The sequence below is a fragment of the Vulpes vulpes genome, chromosome 11 (assembly GCF_048418805.1).
Source record: "Vulpes vulpes isolate BD-2025 chromosome 11, VulVul3, whole genome shotgun sequence".
NCBI lineage: Eukaryota > Metazoa > Chordata > Mammalia > Carnivora > Canidae > Vulpes > Vulpes vulpes.
The window spans coordinates 78659995-78686479 of NC_132790.1; the positions used below are offsets into that span (position 1 = coordinate 78659995).

The window sequence follows — 26485 nt, forward strand, 5'->3', positions numbered from 1 at the left end:
GGTTTGAGCTCTTGTCCCTCAATTTATACCACCCTGTGCTAGCCTCGTGGACTTGAATCTCTTCTATGTATTCCACATATGAGGAGTCAGAAAATACAGGATGGTTAATTAACAGACAAGAATTGGGAATGATCTGTGCTGATGCTGCTTTGCTCTATTGAATAGAAAGACTTCTTTCTGATCAAGAGAGATCATCTATGAGCTGACCTGACATGTCTTGCTTATTTAACAGTGAATCTGCTTAAAATAAGGAGAGTGGCCTTTGGGGCCAGGGATATGAATTAGAATCTTGAAAATATAGTATCATCTTCCAACAAAATTAATCTAATTTTTTTTACTATTTCTATATTTTTGTTATCTGAAATTGTAATCATGTTATTATTGATGTCCTCATATAAATATGGACAAAAAATGTTGACCTGGATGGGACTGAATGCCAAGCTTAAAAGAGCTCTGCTTGGTCATCTTATTTAATGGAATTCCTTAATTCCTTCAATTATTGAACAATTTCTCTCATACATATTGTATGTAGAACATATTTATAAGTGATAAAAATGTAAAAATGAACTAGGTGCCCTCTCTGTGAAGCTTATTAGTCTCGATGAGAAGGAGCTGGTACTCAAATGTTTATAAAGTGATCCAAGAACCACACACTGCAGTCACAGCAGGTATATCTGCATCAAGACCTGCTCTGATTAATCTGCTTAAAATGAGAAGCATTGTCTTTGAGGACCAGGGGGACATGTACAGTAGCTATATTGTAATTAAGGATTAAAACCAAAATATTATTGGAGGTTGTTTGAAAGTTTCTCTTCAATGGCTTAAGAAAAGGTTTCTAGTTCAAACAGGGTCACTGGATTTTTATTTCTTGCTGGGTTACTTAATGAATAGTAGGGTTGTTAAATATTTGGATGTAATTTGAACATTAGAACATTTGCTCTTTTTTTTTTAAAGATTTTATTTATTTATTCATGAGAATACACAAAGATGAGAGAGAGAGGCAGAGACACAGGCAGAGGGAGAAGCAGGCTCCATGCAGGGAGCCCAATGTGGGACTTGATCCCAGGTCTCCAGGATCATGCCCTGGGCTAAAGGCAGTGCTAAACCGCTGAGCCACCTGGGCTGCCCAGAACATTTGCTCTTTATTTTGGCTCTTATACCTGCTCTGAATAACAATATAAAAATTAAGGACTCCCTTCATACCCCCCAAAAAAGTCTACGTTGAGATTTGAAATGTTATGTAAAAGTTTTGAGTGGCTGATGCAGGAGAAATAATATAATTTTCAGTACAGCTTGGTTTAAGAAATGTTCAGAGGCTTTAGCTCCTTAAAGTGAGTTGGTTTTATCCTGAGAGTATACCAAAGTTATCTATTTTTTTAAAATTTTTATTTATTTATTTATGATAGTCACACAGAGAGAGAGAGAGGCAGAGACACAGGCAGAGGGAGAAGCAGGCTCCATGCACCGGGAGCCCGATGTGGGATTTGATCCTGGGTCTCCAGGATCGCGCCCTGGGCCAAAGGCAGGCTAAACCGCTGCACCACCCAGGGATCCCCAAAGTTATCTATTTTTTAAAGCCTCTTTTTAAAAAGTCATGAAACACTTGATAGTTCAAATGACATCTCGGGGAAATTAAAGACATTTGGCCCATGTCCTTGTGCTTGGGTAGGAAAAAAAGCTTTTATCCTTCAGAACCAAGAGGAAAAGATTATCTGGTAGAGTGTAAGATAGAGGGCAGAGACTGCACCCTGCTTCTGGAATTCGTGTGATTATATATAGGTAACACTGGTAGTTAAATTGCTATAATAACATGAAGCTAACCTTAGTATTTTATTGAATATGATATTAAAAGTTGAACCATTTTATCAGGGTAATAATAACAGTCTCCTCTATTTGCAGGGAGAAATTACAAAGAAAAAAAGGAGCTATTTATTTACTTAAAAAAGCCTCCAGTGGTTTTCTCCATGTCTTTGTCCATTCAGGCTGCTATAACAAAATCTCATAGACTGAGTGGCTTATAAACCACAGAAATTTTTTCTCACAGTTCTGGAGGCTGAAAGTCTGAGATCGAGGGGTTGGCAGGTTCAATGTCTGGTGAGAGCCCGCTTCCTGGTTGCAGATTGCTGACTTCTCAGTTCCATCCTCATGTGGCAGAAGGAGACAAGGGAACGAACTCTTCAGGATCTCATTTTCAAGGGCATGAATCCCATTCATGAGGGCTCCATCCTCATGACCTAATCACATCCCAAAGACCCCCTCTTAATATCATCACACTGGGGCGTAGGAAGTCAACATATGAATTTGGTGGCAGGGGGAGGGGGGGACAGAAACATTCAGTCTGCAGCACTCCATAACCTGCAAGATGCCTGAGAATTGTAACTGATGGCTTGCATGAAGACGAATGGCTTTCTAGTCATTAGCACTCACTCTCCTATTCTTCTCCTCCCCAAAACTTGTCTTCTCTGTCTGAGCAAATGGCACCACCACCATCCATCTATCATTCAGGCAGAGACCTAGGAGTCATCCTTGGCATTTTCGGCTCCCTCAGTCAATACCTAATTTATTGCCAAGTTCTTTCGATTCTATCCCTAAACATCCTTTGAATCAATCTGTCGTCTTCTCTCTCACCATCTTAGCCCAGAGGCCATCATGACCTCTTGTCTGAAATGCTGTAACAGCCTTCTTCTTGGTCTTCCTCTAACCACTGCTGTCCTGTCTAAGCAGTTCTTCCAACTACAGTCAGAGAGGTCTCCTGGAGACACAAACCTGACAGGAAATTCCCCAGCCCCACGCTTACAGTCTTTCATTGGCTTCTACTTGCTTGTAGGATAAAGACAAAGTTGCCCGATGTGGAGGGCCTGATGTGGTCTGGCCCTGATCCTCTCCTGCTGCATGCTTATCTTGCCTCCCTTTGCTCTCTGCACCCCATCTACAGTACCCTTCTTCCTCTTCTCCCTGTTCCCCTGCCACTCCCAGCCGGGGTCTTTGTTCCAATTGTGCCCTTCACTGTCCTCCCTTAGTTAGTATTTACTCTTCTTTCAGATCTTAACTCAATCTTAAGTCCCTTAGGGCAATCTTTTCTGACTTTCCCAACTTGGTCCTGGGGGGCTGTTTGATCCCCCGTATATCCTGGATGACTAGCAAAGTCCCTGTTAGATGGAAGGCACTGTGAATATAAGCCTGTAGAACTGGTTCATGGGATGGGGGCATGGTCAGTAGTGGTGAAGGGATTAGGAGGATGATAAATGTTATCCTGACACAGAAGTGCTTGAAGGAATCTTGGATGTTAGCTTTTGAGAGGAAGAAATTTAAGACATAGTTGGTTTTTGTATGTATTTGTTTCTTATGTGTTTCACTAGACCCATAGGATTAATTTGTAGATGAAAGTGGAGGTGCATTTGAGATGTTCCAGAGGAAACAGCCAAACTAATGGAAAAAATTTTCAGAGAAAGGTTGTGATACAATCCTAAGGATGAACTTTCTAAAAAATGAAAGGTAGAGGAATGGGCCACCTTTTGCAGAACGCATCTCCTTGGGGGATATTGTAGTGATGCTTTCTACATCATGAAAGAAAAGATTAAGTATCTTATCAGATCTCTTCCAGTCCCAAGATTCTAGTGCAACGAGCAATAGAAAGGTGGACAATTCGGAAACCTAAGGAACAAAGAGAGGGTACAGGTGTATCAGTTAAAATTCATTTGTTTTATTTGGTTAATGGTAAATACTCCACAATCTGTGCATGTGTCTCTGGAATCTGAGGCCAAAGAAGACAGAATCAAATGTCTTTGGAAATTCAGGTAGGATGTAATCCTCTTTCAAAGAAAGGAACTATGACTACACCTAGAAAAACACCTCTGGTGAAAAGCTTATGCACCAGTGACTAGATTTTCTGAGCCTGAGTGACCAATGAAGTGCTTGTACCCATCGTTTTATGGGTTTTAAAACCCCTTCCAGCATAAGGATAAATAACTAAGTATACTTTGAAGTTGCTGATGAATAGGAGCACTGAGAAATTTCAGGTTATTGTGTTGCATTTTAACCACTGTTTTGTTTTGTTTTGTTTTCCTTTTCCTTAATATCAAGCCCCTTTTATCTTCCACTCCCTTTTCCTGAATTTAATACTGACAAGTTCATGCTTATTATGGTCCCTTCTAAGGGTGTTCCCTCCTTTGTGTCCATATTATCATAGGTCATCTATCACTTTTATAAAATGTTAGACATGTCTGCGAGATACCTGGACCCTGTGTTGACTTTTGAGCTATTTCTAATCCTGTTATCTGTTCCCACACTTTCCTAATCTACTGTAAAGATGCCCCTGAAACACAGGACCCAGTAAATGGATAAACACCAAACCTTTGTCTTTGAAATATGCACATTAACTCAAAGTAAAACCCTTTTCTGTGCACTACAATGTAGTGCAATGTGTAGGAATGCACATTTCTAGATTTGCCATCCTATTCTACTTCTCAGTTTGTCTGCAACATTTTATTTGCTAACTTTTGTTCAGAATGGAAGATGACGTATTTTCTCACCTCGTACGACAGTTCCATGCTTTAACAGAAAAAGAAATGAACTTCCCACGTATGTTGTACTGTTTGTAATTTGCTGTGAAGAGAGCATAAAAAAAAATGCTAGAATTAGTTATTTCCTGCTCATCCTAAAGGCAGCATATTAGTAAGGCTATTTGAAGATGTTCAACTTTGATTATGTACTCAAGAATAAGGAATTTTACATTTTTATTAAGTGCCTAATATGTGCCAGGAACTTGGCAAGTTTCTTTACATACATTGTCATTTAATATTCATAGTAACTTTACAAAATCAATGGTATTATCCCTTAACTTTATGGATGAGAGAACTGAGGTTTAAGGAAGTGAGATAACTTGGAACGCACTCATAAGTGAGAGCAGTTAAAAGATTTTAGCTCCTGGTTTGCTTGTCTGTCTGACGCTAGATCCTGATTCACTACCTTACAGTGAGATACTTCCCCCAGATGGGTCCCTTTCTCCTCTTCCTTCCCTCGCTCTTCCCTTCCTTCCTTCTTTCTTTGATATTAGATTTTATTTCATTTACTGAGGATATAGAGGTTAAAAATAAAACCATTGTAACTATTCTGCAGGGAAGACAACTTAAATCCTCTTAGGTAGAGATCCATGTTTTTGAGAGGTATTAAAAAACAAAATTCAACTGAGTAAATTTTAAAGACTTTATTGGCTTTATTCATTAATTCATGAATTGGGCAATATCCCATCTAGCAGATAAAAGCTCTGCAGAGCTGTACAAAATGAAAAAGCAGAGGAACTTATGCTGGTAAAAAGTGGATTGTTTGTGACAAGATCATTTTGGTTTAGGGGACAGTAGGGGTCTATCAGGCATATTACCTACCTCATTAGTGCTGACCAGATGATTCCAGATTGACTGATTTAAGATTCCATTCCTGGGAGATGCTGAAAGTGTAATTAAGTTGGCTATTAAGTCTCAGTTTGGTGGGAAGCCTCGGTGGCTCCAGTGGTTTAGCGTTGCCTTCAGCCCAGGGTGTGATCCTGGAGACCTGGGATCGAGTCCCACATTAGGCATCCTGCATGGAGCCTGCTTCTCCCTCTGCCTCTCTCGGTCTCTCTCTATGTCTCTCATGAATAAATAAACAAAATACTTTTTAAAAAAAGGTTTCAGTTTGGTGACATGGGCTTAGCATAAGTGATCCCATTTGGGTACTGTTGTCTCTTTCTTAATGATTCCCCACCTTTGGCAAGACTTTCAACCTAACTAGAGATGTGATCCAAACAAAAGGCATTAGTGCCACTCCTACTTACTTTTCTGAGGTTCTTGCAACTTTTGTTCATCTTCTTTGTGGTATTTACAGTTCGTGGTATCTTTCTGCTGAATCCCTGTGGTATTCACAGGTCATGACTTCAGGTTCACATTTCTAAGTTGGCAATTCTCTTTGTTCCTTTTCTGATGTTCAAGTCTTAGGGAAATCATTTGCTTGTTGGCTAGTGGCTGGGAACAGGCACTAAAAGCTTTGGAGGGAATACAGCACACCAAGAAGGCCACTGTGATTATTATAAGCAGGAGAATTCTCAGTGTCTGGAATTCACCTTGGAGCCATGTTTCCCCAAGACTCAAACCAATAAAAATCACATAAGTTGAAGAAAGACCCCATTGAAGGAGTCTCTTCTCTTCTCTTTTCTTTTCTTTCTTCTTTCTTTCTTTTCTTCTTTCTTTCTTTCTTTCTTTCTTTCTTTCTTTCTTTCTTTTTTTCTTTCTTTCTTTCTTTTGAAGATTTTATTTATTCATTCATGAGAGACACACAGAGAGAGGCAGAGACACAGGCAGAGGGAGAAGCAGGCTCCATGCAGGGAGCCCGACGTGGGACTCAATCCTGGGACCTGGGATCAAGCCCAGAGCCGAAGGCAGACACTCAACCACTGGGCCACCTAGATGTCCTGAAGGAGTCACTTTCTTAAACCAAGTGGCTTCTTCAGTGATCTTATGTAGATGAGTTCCATCTTCCCCTGAAATGTTAATTTGAGTGTTCCAGCTGGTGTTTGCCACACACATCTACTTGCTCAGCTAAAATATAATCAAAGGCTATTCTATTATCAAGAACTACCTCGGTCAGAGAGTTTAAGAATTTTTTGTTGGACAGCTATTGCTTTAGCAAGACATTCTGCCATATCTCCAAGAATTAAGGAGAGGTTCCTGATCATAGTCTCATTGGCACTTATTCCTAGCCAGGGGAACAGTGATCTACCAAAGGAAGCTGATTTTGAATCATGAATGCTTCCTAGTCATTTCCATTTGAGTCTGTGACCCATGACTGGAAAAGTGACAGTCATGGAGGCCCATAAAATTTAAAGGTCTGTAGGCCACACAGGCAATCTTACTCTGGTTACCCCTTTCTTTGTAGAGATCCTGGATGCAAGTTCCCAAGTTTGGGATTGTTAACCGGAGACAGGGAAATGGACATGACAGAGAGGGGGCTGAGTTTGTTCCATAGAAACTGAGGTATTGGAAATTAGGGAGAAATTTACGATGGGCAGAACTACAGGGTGACCAACATCAGGATAAATACAATAGTCATTCGTAGCTTGGATTACTCCCCTTTGCAATGGCCTGAGATACGTGAACAATGGCATTATCTTTCCAGGTCAGAGCAAAAGGTGGACAAAAGAATCACAAAGGACTTCCTGGTGTAAAAAATAGGAAAAGGATGGTCAGAGAGGGAGGGAGGAATGGAAGGAAATGTTTTTGATCCTCTTGATCCCATGTCTTGTAAAGAAGCAGGTTAATTAGGAGATGTGGTTCCCAAAGTTCAAATCCCTGAAGTTTGACTGCCAATCTGGTTAGTGAGGACTTTAATATACTTCCTTCCAAGGAGATTCATGGATAGTCTTTGTTCTTAGTAATTCTGATTCAGAAAAGTGGGAGAAAATTGAAAAAATCAGTTTGGAGAATCATAGCTTGATATTTGAGGAAACTAGAATTCAGGATCCAGTCCAGTTTGTAGGTATATGATAAAACTTTAAAGACAATTAACAGGATTAGGGTCTAATACCCCAGAGGTACAAGCATAATTTTTCTCTCTGCAATCACCCTCATTAAAAAAAATTATTCATTTGAGGGAGAGTGTGGGAAGGAAAGGCAGAGGAAGAGGGAGACAGAGAATCTCAAGTAGACTTCCCACTGAGCAAAAGTCCAATGAGAGGCTTGATCCCACAATCCCAAGATCACAACCTGAGCTGAAATCAAGAGTTAGACACTCAACCAACTGAGCCACCCAGGTGCTCCTGCAATCACTCTCATTTTTTACAAAAATGACCATAATAAGACTAATCTGTTTACACTAAATTTGGTCTGATTATTTACATAAATGCAGCAGGAATAGCAATGGATTGTATATGCTCTTTTAAAGCATGTTCTGAAAAAAAAATAAAGCATGTTCTGTTGGAATTTCACATAAGAACTCTCCAATTAAACTCTTAAAACCTCTTGAGGCCAAGAAGCCAAACCACAGATCCTCCATCAGATGTTACTGGCAGTATCTGTAGTTTGGGTGAATTCTTCTCTCCTCAAGGTCCCCAAAATATCCTCAGGTTCCTGGACCTGCCAGGACCTTCCCTACTCATCTGGTAAAGCTGAATTGTTTCTAGAGTTATATTTCTAGTTTTCCAAAATTTGCCAAGACAAGGATAGTTGCTTTTAATTCCTCAAAGAACTAGGTTGTAGCCTAAATGTAGCCAAATGATATCAATGGCTAAACCATTCATCCAACTACATTATCTTCAGTTTGCTCCTTTATATCAGGGAGATCTTCAACTTAGATGAAAATCAAAAAGATTCTTACGTTCTGGATTTAGAGCCTTGTTTTGGAATGCTTTAATAAATCCTTTCACAAAGACTTCAGAAAGTTTTATTTCCCTTTGGGTACATTTAGCTTAGAAAAGGCATTTAAAAAGTTCTATCAGACTCTGAATATCAGCTTCCAATTTGGCCAATTTCTGACCACAGAGAAACTGAAAAAAATCCTTTCAGATATCTTCTCAGTTTTCAGCTGGGGCAAAGAGTTAATATTCCTGAGATTATCGAACAACCCCTTTGTGTATGCAAGAGGCATCCTCAAAGAAGATACAGAAGATATTATCCTGGCAAGGTCCAAAGCCACTCCCAAAGACAGCCAAAAGAAAGAAAGACTTAGATCATTTCTCTGAGGGCTGGCAGCAGTTTGGTAGGACCCTAGCTACGAATGGACTTTAACCCACATTTCTGTCTAGCCATATCTTTTTCTTTTTTTAAATATTTTATTTATTTATTCATGAGAGACACAGAGAAAGAGAGAGAGAGGCAGAGACACAGACAGAGGGAGAAGCAGGCCCCATCAGGAAGCCCGATGTGGGACTCGATCCCAGGACTGCAGGATCACGCCCTGGGCGGAAGGCAGGTGCTAAACCGCTGAGCCACCTAGGGATCCCCTGTCTAGCCATATCTAACCACAAATACAGTATAACCCACATTTCTGTTTGGCTGTATTTTGGGGTCCTTGACCTGACAGTTACCAAGTGAAGCTCTCAGGACACAGAACAAGACAAATAAGGAGATAAGGGCTGTCCCTGAGAGAGATGAGATTAATAAACAATGACTCTGGATTTGGAAAGGAAGGGATAACATGAAACTTTATTTTCATCCTTCCAGCAGGCATTATAGACAGAGATTTGGGAGAGCTGACCCTGGTAAGAATTCTCACCCTTTGCTGGTTTCTGCCAACTTTTACCAGGATCCCATTTGTAGGTTCCAGTATTTACCAGAATTTGGTAAGGTTTTCCATCAGTTTTTAGTTTCCCTTGGCTGTTTAAGAGGAGCTTGTAAATTATAAACTGTAAACTATAAATTATAGCAGTTTACCAGAAAATCCCTCAGAGTCCTGTCAACCCTGGAAGAGCCGATATGGGGGTCCACCTTCAAAGGTAGATATGGGGGCATCTGTAAGACCACTGCTTTGGTAGACTTTTGTTAACAGTCTTATAGTCTCTTCAGAGTGCTAAGACAATTCAGACAGATGATTACTAGAAAGAATACTCAAAGGAGGATGGATGGAGCAATAGGAGTTATGTCAGTCTTAAAGTCTTTTGTTTTGGGTGTCTCTTATATCTTTATTTTACATTAGCCTTTTGCAACATATCTTTCAGTGGAGCTACTTTGGAATTTTGAAGCATTTTGGAGGCTTCTGCATGCCAATTAAAATAGGTATTCAATTCTGTTTATTTGATTTAGGAACCCTTGATTTCAAGTACACTTCTTAAATGAACAATCTCATCTAATTGGTATAGTTCTCAGAATGGCCATTATAATTCTAGGTTGTTTTTAGTAAGACTTTGCTATTTTTGTAGATATCTACAGTTTCCAGGACTACAGTTCTTAGGCATAAAATAAGCAGGTGTGCTAGAAGATGGCACACTGAATTCTTTGGGAATTAAGGATCTATTTCTTTCTTTCTTTCTTTTTAAAAATATTTATTTATTCATGAGAAACACATACACACACACACACACACACACACACACACAGAGAGAGAGAGAGAGAGAGAGAGAGAGGCAGAGACATAGGCAGAGGGAGAAGCAGGCTCCCTGCAGGGACCGCAATGTGGGACTCAATCCCAGATCCCAGGATCACACCCCGAGCCGAAGGTAGATGCTCAATCGCTGAGCATCCAGGCATCCCAAGCCACCCAGGCATTCCAAGATCCATCTCTTTATCCACACTTTGGGTCTCTGGGAACCAAATTAATACCTAAGAGAAATGTGATGCTAGGTTGGGGAAGGTAATGGTGTTTTACATTGTACTTTATTACACAGAAATTTTCTTAAAGTTGACAGGTGACCTAGTGTCAGTCTAACTCTTCCATGACCAATTTATCCTAATTCAGGAGTCTCAGAGTTAAGTGGTGAGCATTCAAAAGCTTTTAAGTGCTTGACTCATGCCTACCAACTTTGTGGCTTTTGGCTTTTGATATTGTCTTTAGCAATGGCCTTTACCTACACAAAATAATCATATTAACACACCAAAGTAACAAAAGAGATGTTACTGTGGACTGGCCAATAAAAGGCCTTGTGTGTACCCCCAGCAATTCCCAAAACAGAACTGGGGACTGGGGAAAAGATGGAACCAGCATACCCCAACAAATGGGACTGTGGACTGGGATTCAAATCAAATGAGGAACTGTGGACAAAGGGCTAAAGACTTGAGTTCTAAGTAGAATATTCTTCCAGCTTAAACTGACCTGCTAAGCCCTGGACTGGGAATTGTGGATTGAATCAAGAGCTAAGAACTGACATTCTATTAGAGCTTTCTGTCTGTCTAAACGGACTTGCTGATCTAGAATAGAAAGCCAATTAGATATGGAGCTCAATACAAAGACAGCAGGAGTTCACTGGGGAGCCTGGGTGGATCACTTGCTTGAGCATCCTAAATTGGGCTCTGCACTCAGCAGGGAGTCTGCTTGTCCCTCTCTCTCCCCCTCCATCCCCTCCTCCTTACTGCTCATGCTCTCTCTCAAATAAATAAAAATAATCTTAAAAAAACAAAAGACAAAGACAGCAGAGATCAGAATGGAGAAGAATTTATCCACAGCCTTCAGAAATGGTGAGAAAGAGAACTTGAAGGGTTTGTGGATACCAGTGCTCATGTTTCTTGCTGTTCTAGAAATCCATCAGAAATTTCCTTTGGATCCCACTGCTGCCAACAAATCTGTTGAAAAACTAAATTCAACTGAGTAAATTTTAAAGACCTTACTGGCTTTATTCAACAATTCACAAATTGGGCAGCATCCTAACTAGATCTGAGAAGATATATAAAATGAAAGGCTTTTACAGGAACAAGGGAAAGAGATAAGGAAGTTGTATTAGTAAAAAAGCAGACTGGTTGTAGCAAGTTTATCTTCCTTCAGGGGATGGCAGGGGTCTATCAGGCAGATTACTTCACTAGTGCTGACCAGGTGATTCCAGATGACTAAGATGCCATTCCTGGGAGATGCTAAAACTGTAATTAAATTGGGTAGTATGTCTCAGTTTGGTGGCATGGCACTTAGCATAAATGACTCCATTTTGGGCCTGCTGTCCCTTTTTTTTTTTTTTTTTTGCTGTCCCTTTTTTAACAGAGGTTTGAAAGTCATTCAATTTGGGGGAACTTCTAAGAAAAATAATATAAAATTATAAGTGTTAAATTAGAGACAAGTTGACTATTAGAATAGAATAAGAGGGATCCCTGGGTGGCGCAGCGGTTTGGCGCCTGCCTTTGGCCCGGGGCGCGATCCTGGAGACCCGGGATCGAATCCCACGTTGGGCTCCCGGTGCATGGAGCCTGCTTCTCCCTCTGCTTGTGTCTCTGCTTCTCTCTCTCTCTCTGTGTGACTATCATAAATAAATAAAAATTAAAAAAAAAAAAGAATAGAATAAGAAATCACAACAAATTACAAATTTGGGTGCTAAATTTGAGATCACAAAATCTGGAAAAATAAGTGTTTTGAACAACTAACTAGTGTACCCTAAGATGTTTTGTTCCTACATTTTTGGGTTTCAGATTCTTTAACAATCACTCCACATTCTTTAAGGAGATAATAAAAAAATCTGGATACTCTAACATGGTTAATTTATATTTGTTTTTTTTTTTTTTTATAACAGTATATGAAAGTTCCATAGTCTAGCTTCTGGCTCTCTATCTCCACCCACATACTTCAGGTGCTAGGCACCAGTGGATGCATTTATATATATAAAGATTTCAGGCCTTGTAATTTATTTATTTATTTAAAATATTTTATTTATTTATTTATTCATGAGACACACACACACACACACACACACACACACAGAGACAGAGAGGCAGAAACATAGGCAGAGGGAGAAGCAAGCTCCATGCAGGGAGCCTGATGTGAGACTCGATCCTGGGACTCCAGGATCACGCCCTGGGCTGAAGGCAGGTGCTAAACCACTGAGCCACCCAGGGATCCCAGGCCTTGTAATTTAGAATAGTAGGGAATGAAATATTCATGGATGTCTTTTCCCTACCAGGACAGCCAGCAATAACTTAATCGCACACAAACAGGACTACAAACCCTATTTGTGTACCTCACTAAATCCAAATGAAATCTAAACATATCTCCATCTCAACTTCTTGTAAGCCAAATCCAAAATTTTGCCCTTGGGTGCTCCAATGCTACTTGATAGGAAAAGTGTGAAGGAGGAAAGGTCAGCAAAAAGAGTAACTCTGAAATTAATTGCAGCAAAAATATCCTTTGCAAATTTTATCAAACCATAAGACTATGAGAACATTGCTAGAGTCTCTTCAAGGACCTTCAAAGGGGCCTCTGTAAGTGAATGGCCCTGAAACTTAAGTTGCCTAGGTTTCTGAGAAAATCCAGCTCTAGAGGAATGGTATAACACAAAAATGGTATTTATACCATACTTAATACACAAGAGTCCATGCTATAGGGTGGTTTCAAAAGTAAAGTAATGTTGTATGTGGTCCTATTCTGAACAGCTTGAGGTCCCAACTCCACCAAATAAGATAGAGGATGTTCTGTGATAGAGGATGTTCTTTCAGTGTATTTTGCTCTGCAGTAGATAGCACTATGAAGATGGAGATGTTCTAATACTGCTAAATCTCAAAGGTCCCCTACCCATACCCCCATTTATATTTGCAAAGGACTTATTATTTGTAATGGAATAATTTCCAAATACAACAGACCTTAAAATTCCTATATTGGTGTAATCAATATTAAACACATCATTTACTATCCTTCCAAGCAGGGCAGTTAACACACATAGAGCAAAAGCATGTTATTGCTGTTAAAGACTACACAGTAGAAAGATTATAGCACTAAAGAAAGTCTTTAAGAATTCATTAAGATGTAATCAAGCTATTACAAACTCATCTGTTATTTGCAATTATAACGTAGTTACTGTAACTTATCTCTGGATAAAATCACCTCTATGTTGGATTTCTTTGCTATATTTTGCTCCTTGGTGATGTATTCAAATGCCCAGTTTTCTCATGTATATCCTCCTCTTTTTTTTTTTTTAAAGATTAATTTATTATTTTGGGAGAGAGAGAGAGAGAGAGAAAGAGAGTGTGAGTAGGGGGATGGGCAGAGGGAGAGAGAGAATCTCAAGCAGACTGTATGCTCAGTGCAGAACCCAACACAGGGCTCGATCTCACAACCCTGAGATCATGATCTGAGCTGAAATCAAGAGTTGGACACTTAATGGGGGACTGCACCACCCAGGCGTCCCTATCTGCTTAGTAGAAACTCCTGACTCATCTTATTTTCCTTCCTTTGTTCTACAATTAACTGCCTTTAATATAAGCAGTCCTTATAATTGTGTCCTATACCATTACCTCTATTATAATATTTACCTCTAAACTAGGCTATAGCCTATAAGTACATCTCAAGATAAATAAAGAATATAACAGAAGTATTTTGGTCTATAGGAGTGCATAGTTTGTAATCAAAGTGTTTACACTTACTGAATAGTGTAAAATCCTATTTCATTAGTCTTAAATATGATCCTTTTGCTCTATCCCCAACATACGATTTCTATATAATGTACTTTAGAAAAAATGTTATAGCCTCAGAAATGTTATACAGCTTTTTTAAAAATATGTTTTGTTTTTAAAGGCTGAGACTATTTCTCTAAGGAATACACTGTTTCAATAGAATGGCATTTTCTATTTAATGAAGCTTCCCCTCATTCTTTCATCTAACAAGGCTGCTAAAGCTTGATATACCTGGTCAAAGATGCATTGTTCCAAAGGTCCTGACCTGAAATAAGAAAACAAAGACTGACTTAGAGCTGCAAACACAACTATAGCTCCATTGTCCGTGCATTGCCCCTCTAATTTTTGTTTTCCTCCATACCAAACTGTGGCTATGCTAACGTGAAGCTCAGGGTTATGTAAGAGGGGAAAAATGTGATCTCTTTATGGTCTTGATGTCATTTCCCCTGGTCATGTAAAATAACTCGTTTTAGGCCAACAGGTATCTACTCAAAGAAAGTCAAAGTCCTATAACTTTAAGAATGTTATTTTAAGAATTTAATTCATTTTTTGAGAAATGCTGGAAAAGGTTTAAAATACTGATATACACCCTGACACTATTTTTCAGAGTTGAGGACTACTGGCATGATCAAAATATTTTTAGATGAAAAAAAAAAATTTTTAGATGAAAGTTTTAAGTTTCCTGTAGATCAGTGCTCAAATTTTAGCATTGCAATCACCCGAAGGACTAGTTAAAATGATAGAATGCAGGGCCCTACCCCCAGAGTTGCTAATTCAGTAGGTCTGCAGTTGTGCCACAGAATTTGTACTTCTAAAAAGTTCCTGGGTGGTACTTTTGAGAACCATCAATGCAATCGATGTAGATCACTTGGTGATGCATATTTTCAAAAATCAAAGCTGACAGGGTTTGTACCTTCTCAAGCATGTATGCCATTTGGAAGATGGAGAGCCATTGCCAAAGCCAGGGGGATAGTGATGATGATTTAAATCTTTGTAGATTCTTAACTGGCCATTTTCACCATAGCTGCCCTATGCCTAGTAGCATTATATAATCCTTAGTAATGCAAGAAGTCCTTGAACAGCGTCTTGCTCTAAGTGTTGTGAGATCATTGAGTGAGATGGTCAAGAAACAATTCTTGAGACATTTTATGGTACAACTTAGTTTATTTAAGTAGCACAGGGACAGGAAGAGCTGCACTTTTGCTGTATGAAGCTGGTGGTTTTATGCTCAGTGCTCATGGGGGAGGGGATGTGCAGGGAATATTAGATTATGAATGTTTTCTTCAAATTTCTACTCATCGAACTACTTTCTCAAGATTTCTCTGGTGCTTATCATTCAGCATGGTATTAACTATCAGTGAGATGTACAGGCAGTCATGAGACCCTTTAAATATGTAGTAAATAGTACATATTTGATCCTTATCGAAATTATGCAGGCTCTAAGTCAGCTTTCTGGGCTAAAGGTGAACATTTTCCTGCTTCTATTCCTCATCATAAAAGTAATCTAAAATATGTTTTTATCTTTTTAATTCCTTCCTTCATAGCTGTTTACTGATTGAAGTGATGCAGCAACTGAGAATTGTAATTCTTTTTTTTTTTTTTAAGATTTTATTTATTTATTTATGAGAGACACAGAGAAATAGAGAGAGAGAGAGGCAGAAACATAGGCAGAGGGAGAAGCAGGCTCTATGCAGGGAGCCTAATGTGGGACTCCATCTCTGGGACCCCAGGATCACGCCGTGGGCCAAAGGCAGGTGCTAAACCGCTGAGTCACGCAGGGATCCCCGAGAATTGTAATTCTTGATTTAAATAATGGAATGTAGAAAAGGTGTAATTGTATGTCCTTCATACTATCCAAAACCATTATGAAATCTTAACACTTAAAACAAAATCTCTCAATTATTCCTTGCCCCTAGTCTGGTTTATATATAAATATAACTATAAGATCAGAAGAAAGAAAACTTTACCACTTCGAATGATAAAATCACTATTCCTATACTGTTCAGTGGCTTTTAGATCCTTACATGTGTTTAATATGTATTCTGTTGATTTTTCAATAAAGCATATTAATGAACATATCTCAATTACCTATTGAATAATCTCTCTAAATGCCTGATTGTAATTATTTACTCTTAGGATTACACTTCCATTTTAGCAGTAATTTCAACTCTGAAAAGATAAACCCAAGGGATTCTAAAATAGTTTCTGCTTGGAGCATGATTTCCCCAGTGTCCGAAGGTTAAATAAGAACAAGTGAATAGATGTAGACAATGGCCAAGAATGTCATAAAATCAAGTCCTTATTAATTAATACATTCTTGAATGCCATCAAATGAGCTATGGGGCAGATATTCTAGGCTTAAGAGTTAATGCCCATGAAGGTATCAGAGTGCCCCATTGAGTTGAAAGATGCAAGAATTCGGGATCCCTGGGTGGCGCAGCGGTTTGGCGCCTGCCTTTGGCCCAGGGCGCGATCCTGGAGACCCGGGATCGAATCCCACATCGGGCTCCCGGTGCATGGAGCCTGCTTCTCCCTCTGCCTGTGTCTCTGCCTCTCTCTCTCTCTCTCTGTGACTATCATAAATTAAAAAAAAAAAAAAAAGATGCAAGAATTCAACAAAACAAAATGACAATTTGTAAAAGGTAATTCAATAAACAGGGCAGCTTCTCACATATTCTCTAATGGGTCACTGAGATAGCTTTAAGGAACTGGGAGCTAAGAGGATATTGGATTCCCGGCTTTGACGCTGAATAGTGAGAAATTCTTGTTCAGAGTTTCACCTGTGTGAGTTGCAGCCTTGTCAGCTATAAAAAGCAATTAGGAAGATCTACTCTGCTTACCTCACAAGGTTGTGAGGATTAAATTTAATTATGTACATGGAAGTGTTATGTCAAGTGAAAAGCCCTAAACAAATGTGTTTTGCTGACTGTTCAGTGAAAATTGATTCGAATTTCCTTAAAAGTAATACAAATTCTTTAATCAAGTATGCAATCTTTATCTTTCCAAGTGCTTTTTCAGAGTCAAAATGAGCAATTTAATCGTTTAAATTAGGGAAGAATATATTTAGTTTTTTCCCTAATGTCATAGCTTTTTAACTGTCCTAAGTTAGAAAATAGAAACAAGTTGATGTGCAAGCTTCAAAATAATAAATATTTTTGTCAAGTTTGTTGGAAAAAAATGACTTTGCTAAACTTAATTTTATTTTAGCAATTTCACAGTAGAATCACTAAGTAGTCATTACCTGAGTAATTAAACAAGAAAAAATAATTAAACTAGAAAAAATCTGGTCTAGGACATACAACTATGTAAGAAAATAAAAATTCTAAAATCGAACTAGTTTTCAAGAATAATGTGCAGAATCACATAATTTAAAAAAACTCCTGATTAGTAATTAAGTACAATTTTTCAAAGGAGTTTCTGAAATTAATAGCCAATTCTTTACTCTCTATGCTAATATGGAAATCACCTAATTTAAAAAACAGACAATATTCCCTTGTTCAGTTTCCCTGACATCTTATTCTGTAACTGCCCATTGATTAACATTGCCTTTAATATTTAGAGTACATTATTTAACATATTGCCTTTAATATTTAGAGTACATTATTTAACATTTTATAATTTGCATTGTCATAGTATTTTGAATTCTCTCATCTTGTCTAGGAGCAGCCGAATCATCAACCAACTAATACATTAACCTATTTATCTAAAGCAAACTATTTTTTCTCATTTAAACTTTATCAATTAGGATGCTCCCAGCTATAAGCAACAGAAAATATAATTTGTTTAGTATTTCATATTAAAGGAAGTCCTGAAAAAAAAAAAAAAAAGGAAGTCCTGTGGTAGGACAGGACTTGGTTGATTTGTTAGCTTAATTGTGTATTAAAGGACTTGACTTCCTCTGATCACTACTTTGCCATCCTTGGTGTTGGCTTTTCTGAAGAGGGGTTGGTGGAGTAATAAGGTGGCTGCAGCACTTCTAAACACTTAAAATTATGGGGAAGACTTGTTAAACCACAGATTGCTGAGTCCAACCACCCAGAATTTCTGACTCAGTAGGTCTGAGTGGGTTCTGAGAATTTACATTGCTAATGAGTTCCCAAGTGATGCTGATGCTGCTGGTAGTGGGGGCCATACTTTGAGAAACACTAATATAGACTAATGATCCTGGAGGGGAATGGATGTTTGAGGATCACTGGTAACAATCATTACAAGATGTACTTTATCATTTGGAATATAACAGAGAGTTCCTTTTGCTCTCCTCATAGGGCCTGATGCCATTTCTAGTTTGTCAGCTTATTGTTCAATAATCTAGAGAGGGACACTGTTTGCTTTGAATGCTAATATTCCTATGATTGAGGTAGTAGTTTCTTAGAAAATAGTTTTGCATTCAATTGTTTGAACTAGGGACTGCTTGGGCCAGTTCAAGCCTCTAATTTGCACTTCAACTTATTTGTTCCTGGCCTGTAGAAAGCCTTTTTTCTCTTTCTTTCCAAAATTCTCATTTTCTTAATCCTCCCAATATAGAATATTTGGCAATATTATGTTTATTTTTGGGGGGCAATATTATTTTTAATATCTTCTGAAATAGGGCTACATAAACATTGCCTTTTATAACCAAGGAGGTACCCTGAAGGTGTATATATACACACACATAATAATTGCATATATTATATATATATATATAAAATGCTAATCTAATTTTCCATCTGATCGTTATTTGTAGTGATGGATTCTCTAACCTGAAGATTTAACAATTTGCTTATGTTGCAAGAACTCCTTCCTGCCAATTTGTAATTCTCCTCTATCATCTATCTTGCAAACCATCTTGCCAAATTGCAATTCTCCTTTCTGTTGGCTATTTTGTAAACCTGTCTCTTTGCTGGGAGTTCCCTATTTTGTGTAGTAACGCTCGATAGGAATAGGGTCTTTGTGCATGACTGTCCAGGGCTAAGCTTCTGAATCCTCATAAAACCTTGAGCAATTTCTGTGCCGTTGATCTCCCTCTTTAATTTATTATCATAATGGCATTTTTGTGCCTTTTTTCTCATTTATTCTCACAACGGAAAGCACAGTGGAGAGAGATGATTTCTGCAGGAGGCCTGAAAGGACTTGGGACAAGTTCAGGCAAAGATGAAAGCTTTGCAAAAAAATATTTGACTTCTAGAAAATGGTGGGGTAGAAAACTTTTAAGAGTGAAATGTACCATTTTGGTAGTCTTTGGTACTCCTTAAAGCTCTCTCAAACCCCAGTGTGCAACACAGTCAACAGAGACTGAAAATGTTTCTGATGTGAAATTGAGGAAGGATTTGAATGGGAGGAGGCTAAGCTATTACTGCAAACACAGCAAGGGGCCGGTATATATAATGTGGAATCCGTCTGATAGTTTCAACTAATTTACGACACCAACCTATCTGTAAAACTCCCAAAATTAGGAGAAGATGCGGCCAGTGGCAACTTAATGTAGTTGGCTATACTAAGGCCTGTTGCTTATACCTAGTCTCCAAACTGTGTTGTCTAAGCATTAAGAGTAGATTCCTGGATACCTAGGGTAATAACTGAAGACTGTGCAGGAAATTGTAGTGCTTTTGACTTTGCCAGGCATTGATATGCATGCCATCAAAACCCAAAGCAAAAGTTCAGTGAAATTTCCTTGTGCAAGGAAGCAGCCACATCAACATCCTTATCTTTTAATTTCAAATGGCTACTTGGGTTCAAAATCTGGGTGTGAAATTTCATCTTCGTTGAGCAGTACTCAATTTAATAGTTCATACAATGATTAGGACTTATTCTTGTTCAGACCAAGTTATCCTAGTCAACCCCTTTGTGGTTCAGATTTAAGTTCAATTTTAAACCTTGGAAAATCCCTTAATTCTTTGCTTTACAGGACAGTAGAAGCTCATGTTTTAGTTTGATCATAGGTAGCAAGCAGAGAAGTCAAAGATGGGGATTATGTTTACTCATGCAACAATAAATATGTATTCATGATGACCATTTTCCAGATTACTCATTTACTCAATGGGTCCTTATTAGATATATACTTAACAGACAAATGTTTTTGGGCCAGAGATGCGTTATGCATTTGGAAACCAGACAGAATATCTTCTAAAAGGGTACATTTTATCTCAAGATAAATCTTGGGGGTATATGTAATATTAATATGGGATATTGCATGTCTATATTCTGTGGGAAAAATGAAGTCCAGAGATGACTTCTGGATATGGGACTCATACTCACTTTTTTCTTCCTTTTTCTTATCCTCACCTGTGCCCCCAATTACCCTCACCTCCAATCTAGAAGATTGGTAGTACATACCAAAGATCACAATTATCACCAAAACCTCAGAATTTGTGAATGGGGAAACTGAGTCATATATAGATTTTTTTTTTTTAAAGATTTTATTTATTTATTCATGAGAGACACACAGAGAGAGGCGGAGACACAGGCAGAGGGAGAAGCAGGCTCCATGCAGGGAGCCCGATGTGGAACTCGATCCCGGGACTCCAAGATCACCTCCTGAGCCCAACGAAGGCAGATGCTTAACCTCTGAGCCACCCGGGCGTCCCAGATTTTTTTTTTAATTAAAAAAAACACACTTTAAATTCTCTAGTTTCTTTTGCTCAGTTTCAGCAAGCATTTCATATTTAGAATGTTAGCAAGTGTAGAAGCTATGCAATTTTGTGGGCTGATAAAATATTTGTAAACTACTTGGGTATCTCTGTGCTAGTAAAGCCAACCAAACACACGTAGCTCATTTTTGAGCTCATTTGATTTTTATTCTTGCTTCTTATTTTTACTCTTCCAGCACTGCTAAGATATAGAACCAAGCAGATGTACAGTAATTCTGGCAGGTGATTATTAGACACTTATTCCCTAAGACTCTTCTCACAGTAAGACTGTATTTCCCCAGACTTGACCCTTAGCATGTCCTTTCTCCCACAGGAAGAAAAATACTTCTGCTGTTGCTGTTTGAGGTTAGCTTGTAACAATAAAGCATTACATCTTTATAGGCTTTTTAACATATCTACCTTAAAAAATGACTTTTTTTTTTTCTTTTTCTAGCACTAGGTGAAATTCCTTAACTATAAACCTTTGGTACTTAAAAACAAGGTTAAAATAGCTTTTAAAATAAAACATTGAGGAAAGATTTAAAAATAACATTTCCCAGGTTAATTTTTTAAATCCTAAAGGCCACATATTTCTTTATCATCTAGGTTTATAAACATGTCAGCTATTGCGCAGCCCCGGTGGCCCAGCGGTTTAGCGCCACATTTGGTCCAGAGAGTGATCCTGGAGTCCTGGGATCGAGTCCCGCATCGGGCTTCCTGAGTGGAGCCTGCTTCTCCCTCTGCCTGTGTCTCTGCCTCTCTCTCTCTCTGTGTCTTTCATGAATAAATAAATAAAATCTTAAAAAAAATGTCAGCTATCACATTTTATATCAAAAACAAGATGCCTTACATCCTTTGTGTAACAAGGTGCAGTATAAATAGAACACTATGGCAGTCCTTCCTCAGTCTTCCCTATTTGTAGTATTTCCACCAAGCAGAGAGGCCTGACAAATTCCCCTTTATTGCTCATATGTATCAGACACATTTAATTAATTTTGCAGGTTAAATATTCAGAACCAAACGAGTGGGTTTTTAGAATGATTCATAAAGAAGAAAACAGAAGGAACTTGAACATAATACGTTTCACTGCCATTAATCTCATTCTAGGGGGATCCCTGGGTGGCGCAGCGGTTTGGCGCCTGCTTTTGGCCCAGGGCGCGATCCTGGAAACCCGGGATCGAATCCCACGTCGGGCTCCCGGTGCATGGAGCCTGCTTCTCCCTCTGCCTGTGTCTCTGCCTCTCTCTCTCTCCCTCTGTATAACTATCATAAATAAATAATAAAAAAAAATTGTTTAAAAAAAAAAATCTCATTCTAGGTAGCTGATAGTCCATGCTTTCACTTGTTTGATCTTATACTTTTATAGTGCCTATAAAATACAACCTGTCTTTATCAAATCCTCACAATCTTTTGAGAAAAAGGATACTTATCTATGCTTACATCTGTATCTAAAATATAATATATATATGTACATTATGTATAGGTGAATGTATATACACATATATATGTATATGTACATAAGGCAGCGTACATATATTTTAGCCCCCTTCCCCCAAGATGAGGAGGTGGAGATTGCTACACAAAAGTCTCATGGCAGGTTAGCTGATCAGATGACAAAACCGAGAGAAAGACGACGATTTCTTTTTTCTTTCTTTTTTGAGGACAAGGATTTCTGAAGCTCACAGTTCAAGCACTCCCCACTGCTCTGGCTTGAATAGTGTTAATAAATGCTATCTTTCACTTACATAGGAAGTCAAAGTCGGTGCTACTGATGTTGGCTAGCTTGGGTGGAAGAGGTGTTCAGACACAGAACAGAGGATCACTCTGTGGAGATGTGCTGATGAGGGTGAAGGATCAGGGGAGTGGTTGAACCAGCAGCTATCCTTTAAGGCTTTTGCTGCTCCCAAGCCCAGGAATTTGTGAGACGACCGATGGTGGATTAGGAATGCAGGCAGTATGTAATAATTCTTCTGGACAAAGCTGGTTTTATCCAGTTTCTTTTTTGCCTTAGTAATAGGAACAATGGCTTTCACAATTTAGGCAAGCAAAAAGTAAAATTCCAGTGTAAGCTACTTTAGGTGTAAACCATGGGGTGAGATACATCTTTGGGAGAAGGGGGTGGAGTTAATTATGAATTCAGTGTTAATGCTGGGGCATTGCAGTGCACAACCGATAATTCTGAAGTTACCTCAGATAAAATCTCTGAGCTAATTAAAGCAATCCAGTATCAGATTCTGTACAGGGAAATTACTCTCTATTTTGTAAGATCATAGGTTAGTCTCAAATAATGTCTACATTTGCATCTTCTACTTTAGATGCTTATGTTTTTAATAGGATGCTGTGGCGTCAAGGTCCAAAAGGATAGTAACTAATAGTCATTAAAGATTAATCACAACACTGAGCAAGAGATAGCACGTTCATTGCATGACAAATGATGCTTATAACACCACTGGGTAGGCAAAAATCTCTAAGCATGTAAGCCAGAAGCGTCGTGGATAGGAACTCGGGACATTAGAAACTAGTTTCATATTTATGGCTTGGGACTTTTAAAGTGACTTCGTCGAATAAAACCTTAACGTTTCTTCATTGAGAAGTGCATCTAGAAAGCTGTCCAGAACTTTTGACCCTAGACAATTTGGGATTAAATGGGGAACACAGGTAACCCGGTTCGGTTGTTTATTTTGACGTCGAACATGTGGTCAGAGAACATGTTACAGGATCTGAGATAAGGGGCAAGTTTTTTTGTTTTTTTTTTGTTTTAATGAGAAAAAGTGTTAATGGAGAAAAATACCTCTAGCACACAAGGGAGGACTTCTGCCGTCGGGTTCTTGGTGGCGGAAGCGGTCGAACTCGGCAGGTGTAGCCCTGCCCTCTAGCGGATCTGGGTGTGAGAGGACTTCGTTTCAGTCTTTCTGGTTTACCAAGGCTTATTTATTAACATCAACTGTCCATAAAAAAAAAAAAAAAATTACTTATGGCGGGGGGAGAGGGGGGTTGTCTGGGTTAAGATGCTGAGCAAGTGAAAGATTCAAGCGGCCAAAGACACAGCCAGTGGCCGAAGGTGATTCACCTTCTCCGGCTTCCACGTGCGGACGCTCAGTTAGCTGCTGGGTGTTCCAACCTTTCGGGTCCACACACCTGAAAAGGCGGAGCCCCTCCCCCGAGCTCTGCAGCTGATGCTCGCTGTCTCCGCACACACGGGCCCTGGAGTAGATGGATCCCTTGGCCGCACACAACTTCGGGAAGTCGCCCCGCGACGACCTGCGCCCGCGGTCGGAGCCAAGCGGCCGTCCCGGGGCCTGCGAGGGCGGGTGGCAAGTCCCACGGAGGACCGCAGTCGCTCTGCGTTCGCCCCTTCCCGCGGAGGTCCTCGCGTCGCCCGCCGAGATTGTGACGGCCATCCCGACGTGGGCAGGGGGCTCCCCAGGTCGCCCCTCGAACACCTGCGGGGCGCGGAGCACGCGCGGGCCTGCCCGCTCGGCCCGACCCCGCGGCGGCCTCTCGACAATGCGCGGCCGGGGCTGGGAAGCGGCCGGGCCTCCGCCCCTCGCGCCCAGTGCGTGCGTGGAAACGGGCGGGCACCGGAGGTCGGCGAGCAGCCTCCACAGGGCAGGTAGGGCCGGGGAGCGCCTCGCGCCCGGCGCGCCCTCCCGCGGGACCGCTCCGCACCCGCAACCAACCACGCTTTCGCGGCGGGCGGCGGGCGGCGGGCGGCTCGGCGGCAGCTTCACTTCCGCCGTCTGCGCCTGTGCGTGACAGTGCGCGTGCGCGCGCTCCTCTCGCGGCGGAAGTAGTAGCGACAAAGCTCGGTCCGCGGCGGGCCCGGGAGTGCGGAGCGTGCTGGGGCGGGGGGCGGCGGGGAGGGGCCGAGCGCAGGAGGCGGAGGCGGGAGCAGAGCCGCGCGGCCGCGCCGAAGCGGCCGGGCCGACCGTGACGGGTCCCCTCACCTCCTGTCCTTTCCCCTCCCCGACCGCCCTCAGGGCGCTCCCTCCTCACGCCGGGAGCAGGCTCCCGCTTGGCGCCGCCGCTCGGCGGGCCACTCCTTTTCGCCCCAAGCGTGCGGGGCGCTCCCGCGAGCCTCGCGGGTGAGTCCCCCCATCCCCGCCCCCATCCCCGCAGCCCGGAGGACCGGGTTCTGGGGCTTCGGGAGGGCACCAGTATCACCTAGTGCCCCTCATTTCCAGAAACTTCCAGGTCCTGAGGGAGGGAGCGTCCGGGGGATACCCCGGCCCGCGGGTGTCTCTCGGGCGCCGCCCCGCCGGCTGGAGCTGGGGGCGTCGCGGGGGGCTGAGGCGGGGGGGGCGGGGCGGGGGCTCCCTCCTCTGCGCGTCTCCCGTCAGCGCCGCTTCTCCCGGTTTCTCTTGCAGATGCTGCTGCTAGGGGTGGTGGGAGCAGCCGTGGGACGTGTGGCCGGGAGAGGGGGTGACAGCCTGGGATTCCGGGGGCTTCTCTTCCTTGTCCTCCTCTCCTCTCTATTCCCAGTGTGGCCGCGGCTGACACTAAAGACTTTGTAGCCATCAACCCAAGTGCAGTTTCGATGGAAAATGAAGGTAAAGGCCCCTGGCAGACGGATTGCAACGCGGAGTTGAGGGTGTGGTGGTTTGCTTTTAAGTTGCCTTTCTTTTTTTCCACCTTTTTATTTTCCTGTTTTTTTTTTTTTTTTTTCACCCATTTGTGAAGTATCCAAGGAATTGCTTTCTTGGGATACTAGCATTTATTTTGGTGACATAGGGCATTTCGGAAATTAAGGCACTATGGGCTGACTGAGCTTTATTCTGCTTTCCTGAGAGAGCTGCTGTCTTTAGGGAATGGAAGGGAAGTTTTCATTTCTGATAGCATCTGTGCTTGTTTTAAATAGCTTGTTTGAAAGGAATCACTCGAGGGGAAATGGAAAGGGGGAGAGAAGGGGATGCACTGCCTCTCTGTATATTTGCATATCAAGCCTTGATAATGTTATGTGACTGGATTAGTTTATAAGAAACGAGACAATTTTTAATTCATGGAGATTTGTTTTTCACTTCATAAAAAAAAAATAACTTTGAATTTAACAGAATGTTAATGAAGAGATTTCCTTTCTTAAAGTTCCTCCCTATTTGCGAACATCGTTTAGGAGGTTGACAGTGGAACTTGTTTGTCCACTGTGCACTTTGGACCACTAGATTATCATTCACATGTTACTTGATTTCTTTGGTCGCATTAAAGTATTTAATGCTTTTTCACTAAACAGCACTGGTGATTTTCCAAAAGCGTCGAATAACTCTGAATATTATTTTCTCTCCTGAAACAACCACACTTATTCATTCCCGGGACTGACTTCTGACTTGTGTGTGATAATCTTTCTTTTTTTCTTTCCCCGCCCTGGTCTGCAAGATGCTATGAAAGATACTTACACAAATTACGGTTTGTCTTCTTGTGTCTCTTGGTTTTTAAAATCTGAACTGGTACAAAGGAGATGCAGTGGGGTTTGCTGGTTGCTTTCTCACTTGTTTTTCCCATTTTAAGAACGTAAGCTCAGTTGCCCTAGGTAGGACTGGTAATTTTCGCATAGATATTTCTTATATGCATGATCTGTTTTGCTGCCTGAGACCCTGGGATATGTGGGAAATACGAGAGGCACGATTATATTGCTCAGTTTTACTCTACATGAATAATTGGTGGAAGACATTTTCTGAAATATTGAAGTATATAGCTGCAGAGGAGTTATGCCAACCTAGTAGGGTCATTAGAAAGATCATTTGAAAGCAATGATGTTTTTGTTTGATAGAATGGAGAAATCACTTTTCTGAGGCTTTCTCTTTGTCTTGATTTACAGATTTCAGAAAGGCAAATCCT

General features: G+C 40.6%; 2 protein-coding genes across 10 annotated transcripts in view; one reads left to right on the forward strand and one right to left on the reverse strand.

The window, feature by feature from the left end:
• ATP2C1 (ATPase secretory pathway Ca2+ transporting 1) overlaps positions 1-26485 on the forward strand; it is a 164730-nt gene that overhangs the window by 6794 nt on the left and 131451 nt on the right. For 2 of the 9 annotated variants that reach the window (XM_072726828.1, XM_026015518.2), the window contains exons 1-2: positions 24601-24738; positions 25021-25203. The exons of 2 other annotated variants lie outside the window; for them this stretch is intronic. Coding sequence is in view for 2 of the 7 variants with exons in the window: in XM_026015517.2 (XP_025871302.1) it covers positions 25198-25203 (6 nt within the window). In the remaining 5 variants the exon portion in view is untranslated. Of the gene's footprint in view, positions 1-24510; positions 24739-25020; positions 25204-26485 lie in introns of those variants that run through there. 5 more of the 9 variants (XM_072726829.1, XM_026015519.2, XM_026015517.2 and 2 more) reach the window with 4 other exon arrangements.
• Positions 1812-25171, reverse strand: LOC112932540 (uncharacterized). The gene is made up of 6 exons (XM_072727424.1): positions 25081-25171; positions 23724-24641; positions 23445-23534; positions 5385-5446; positions 4533-4605; positions 1812-2234 (listed from the first exon to the last, which is right to left on the reverse strand). Exons 1-6 carry the CDS (start codon positions 25169-25171, stop codon positions 1987-1989), a joined length of 1482 nt encoding a protein of 493 aa, XP_072583525.1. The 3' UTR covers positions 1812-1986.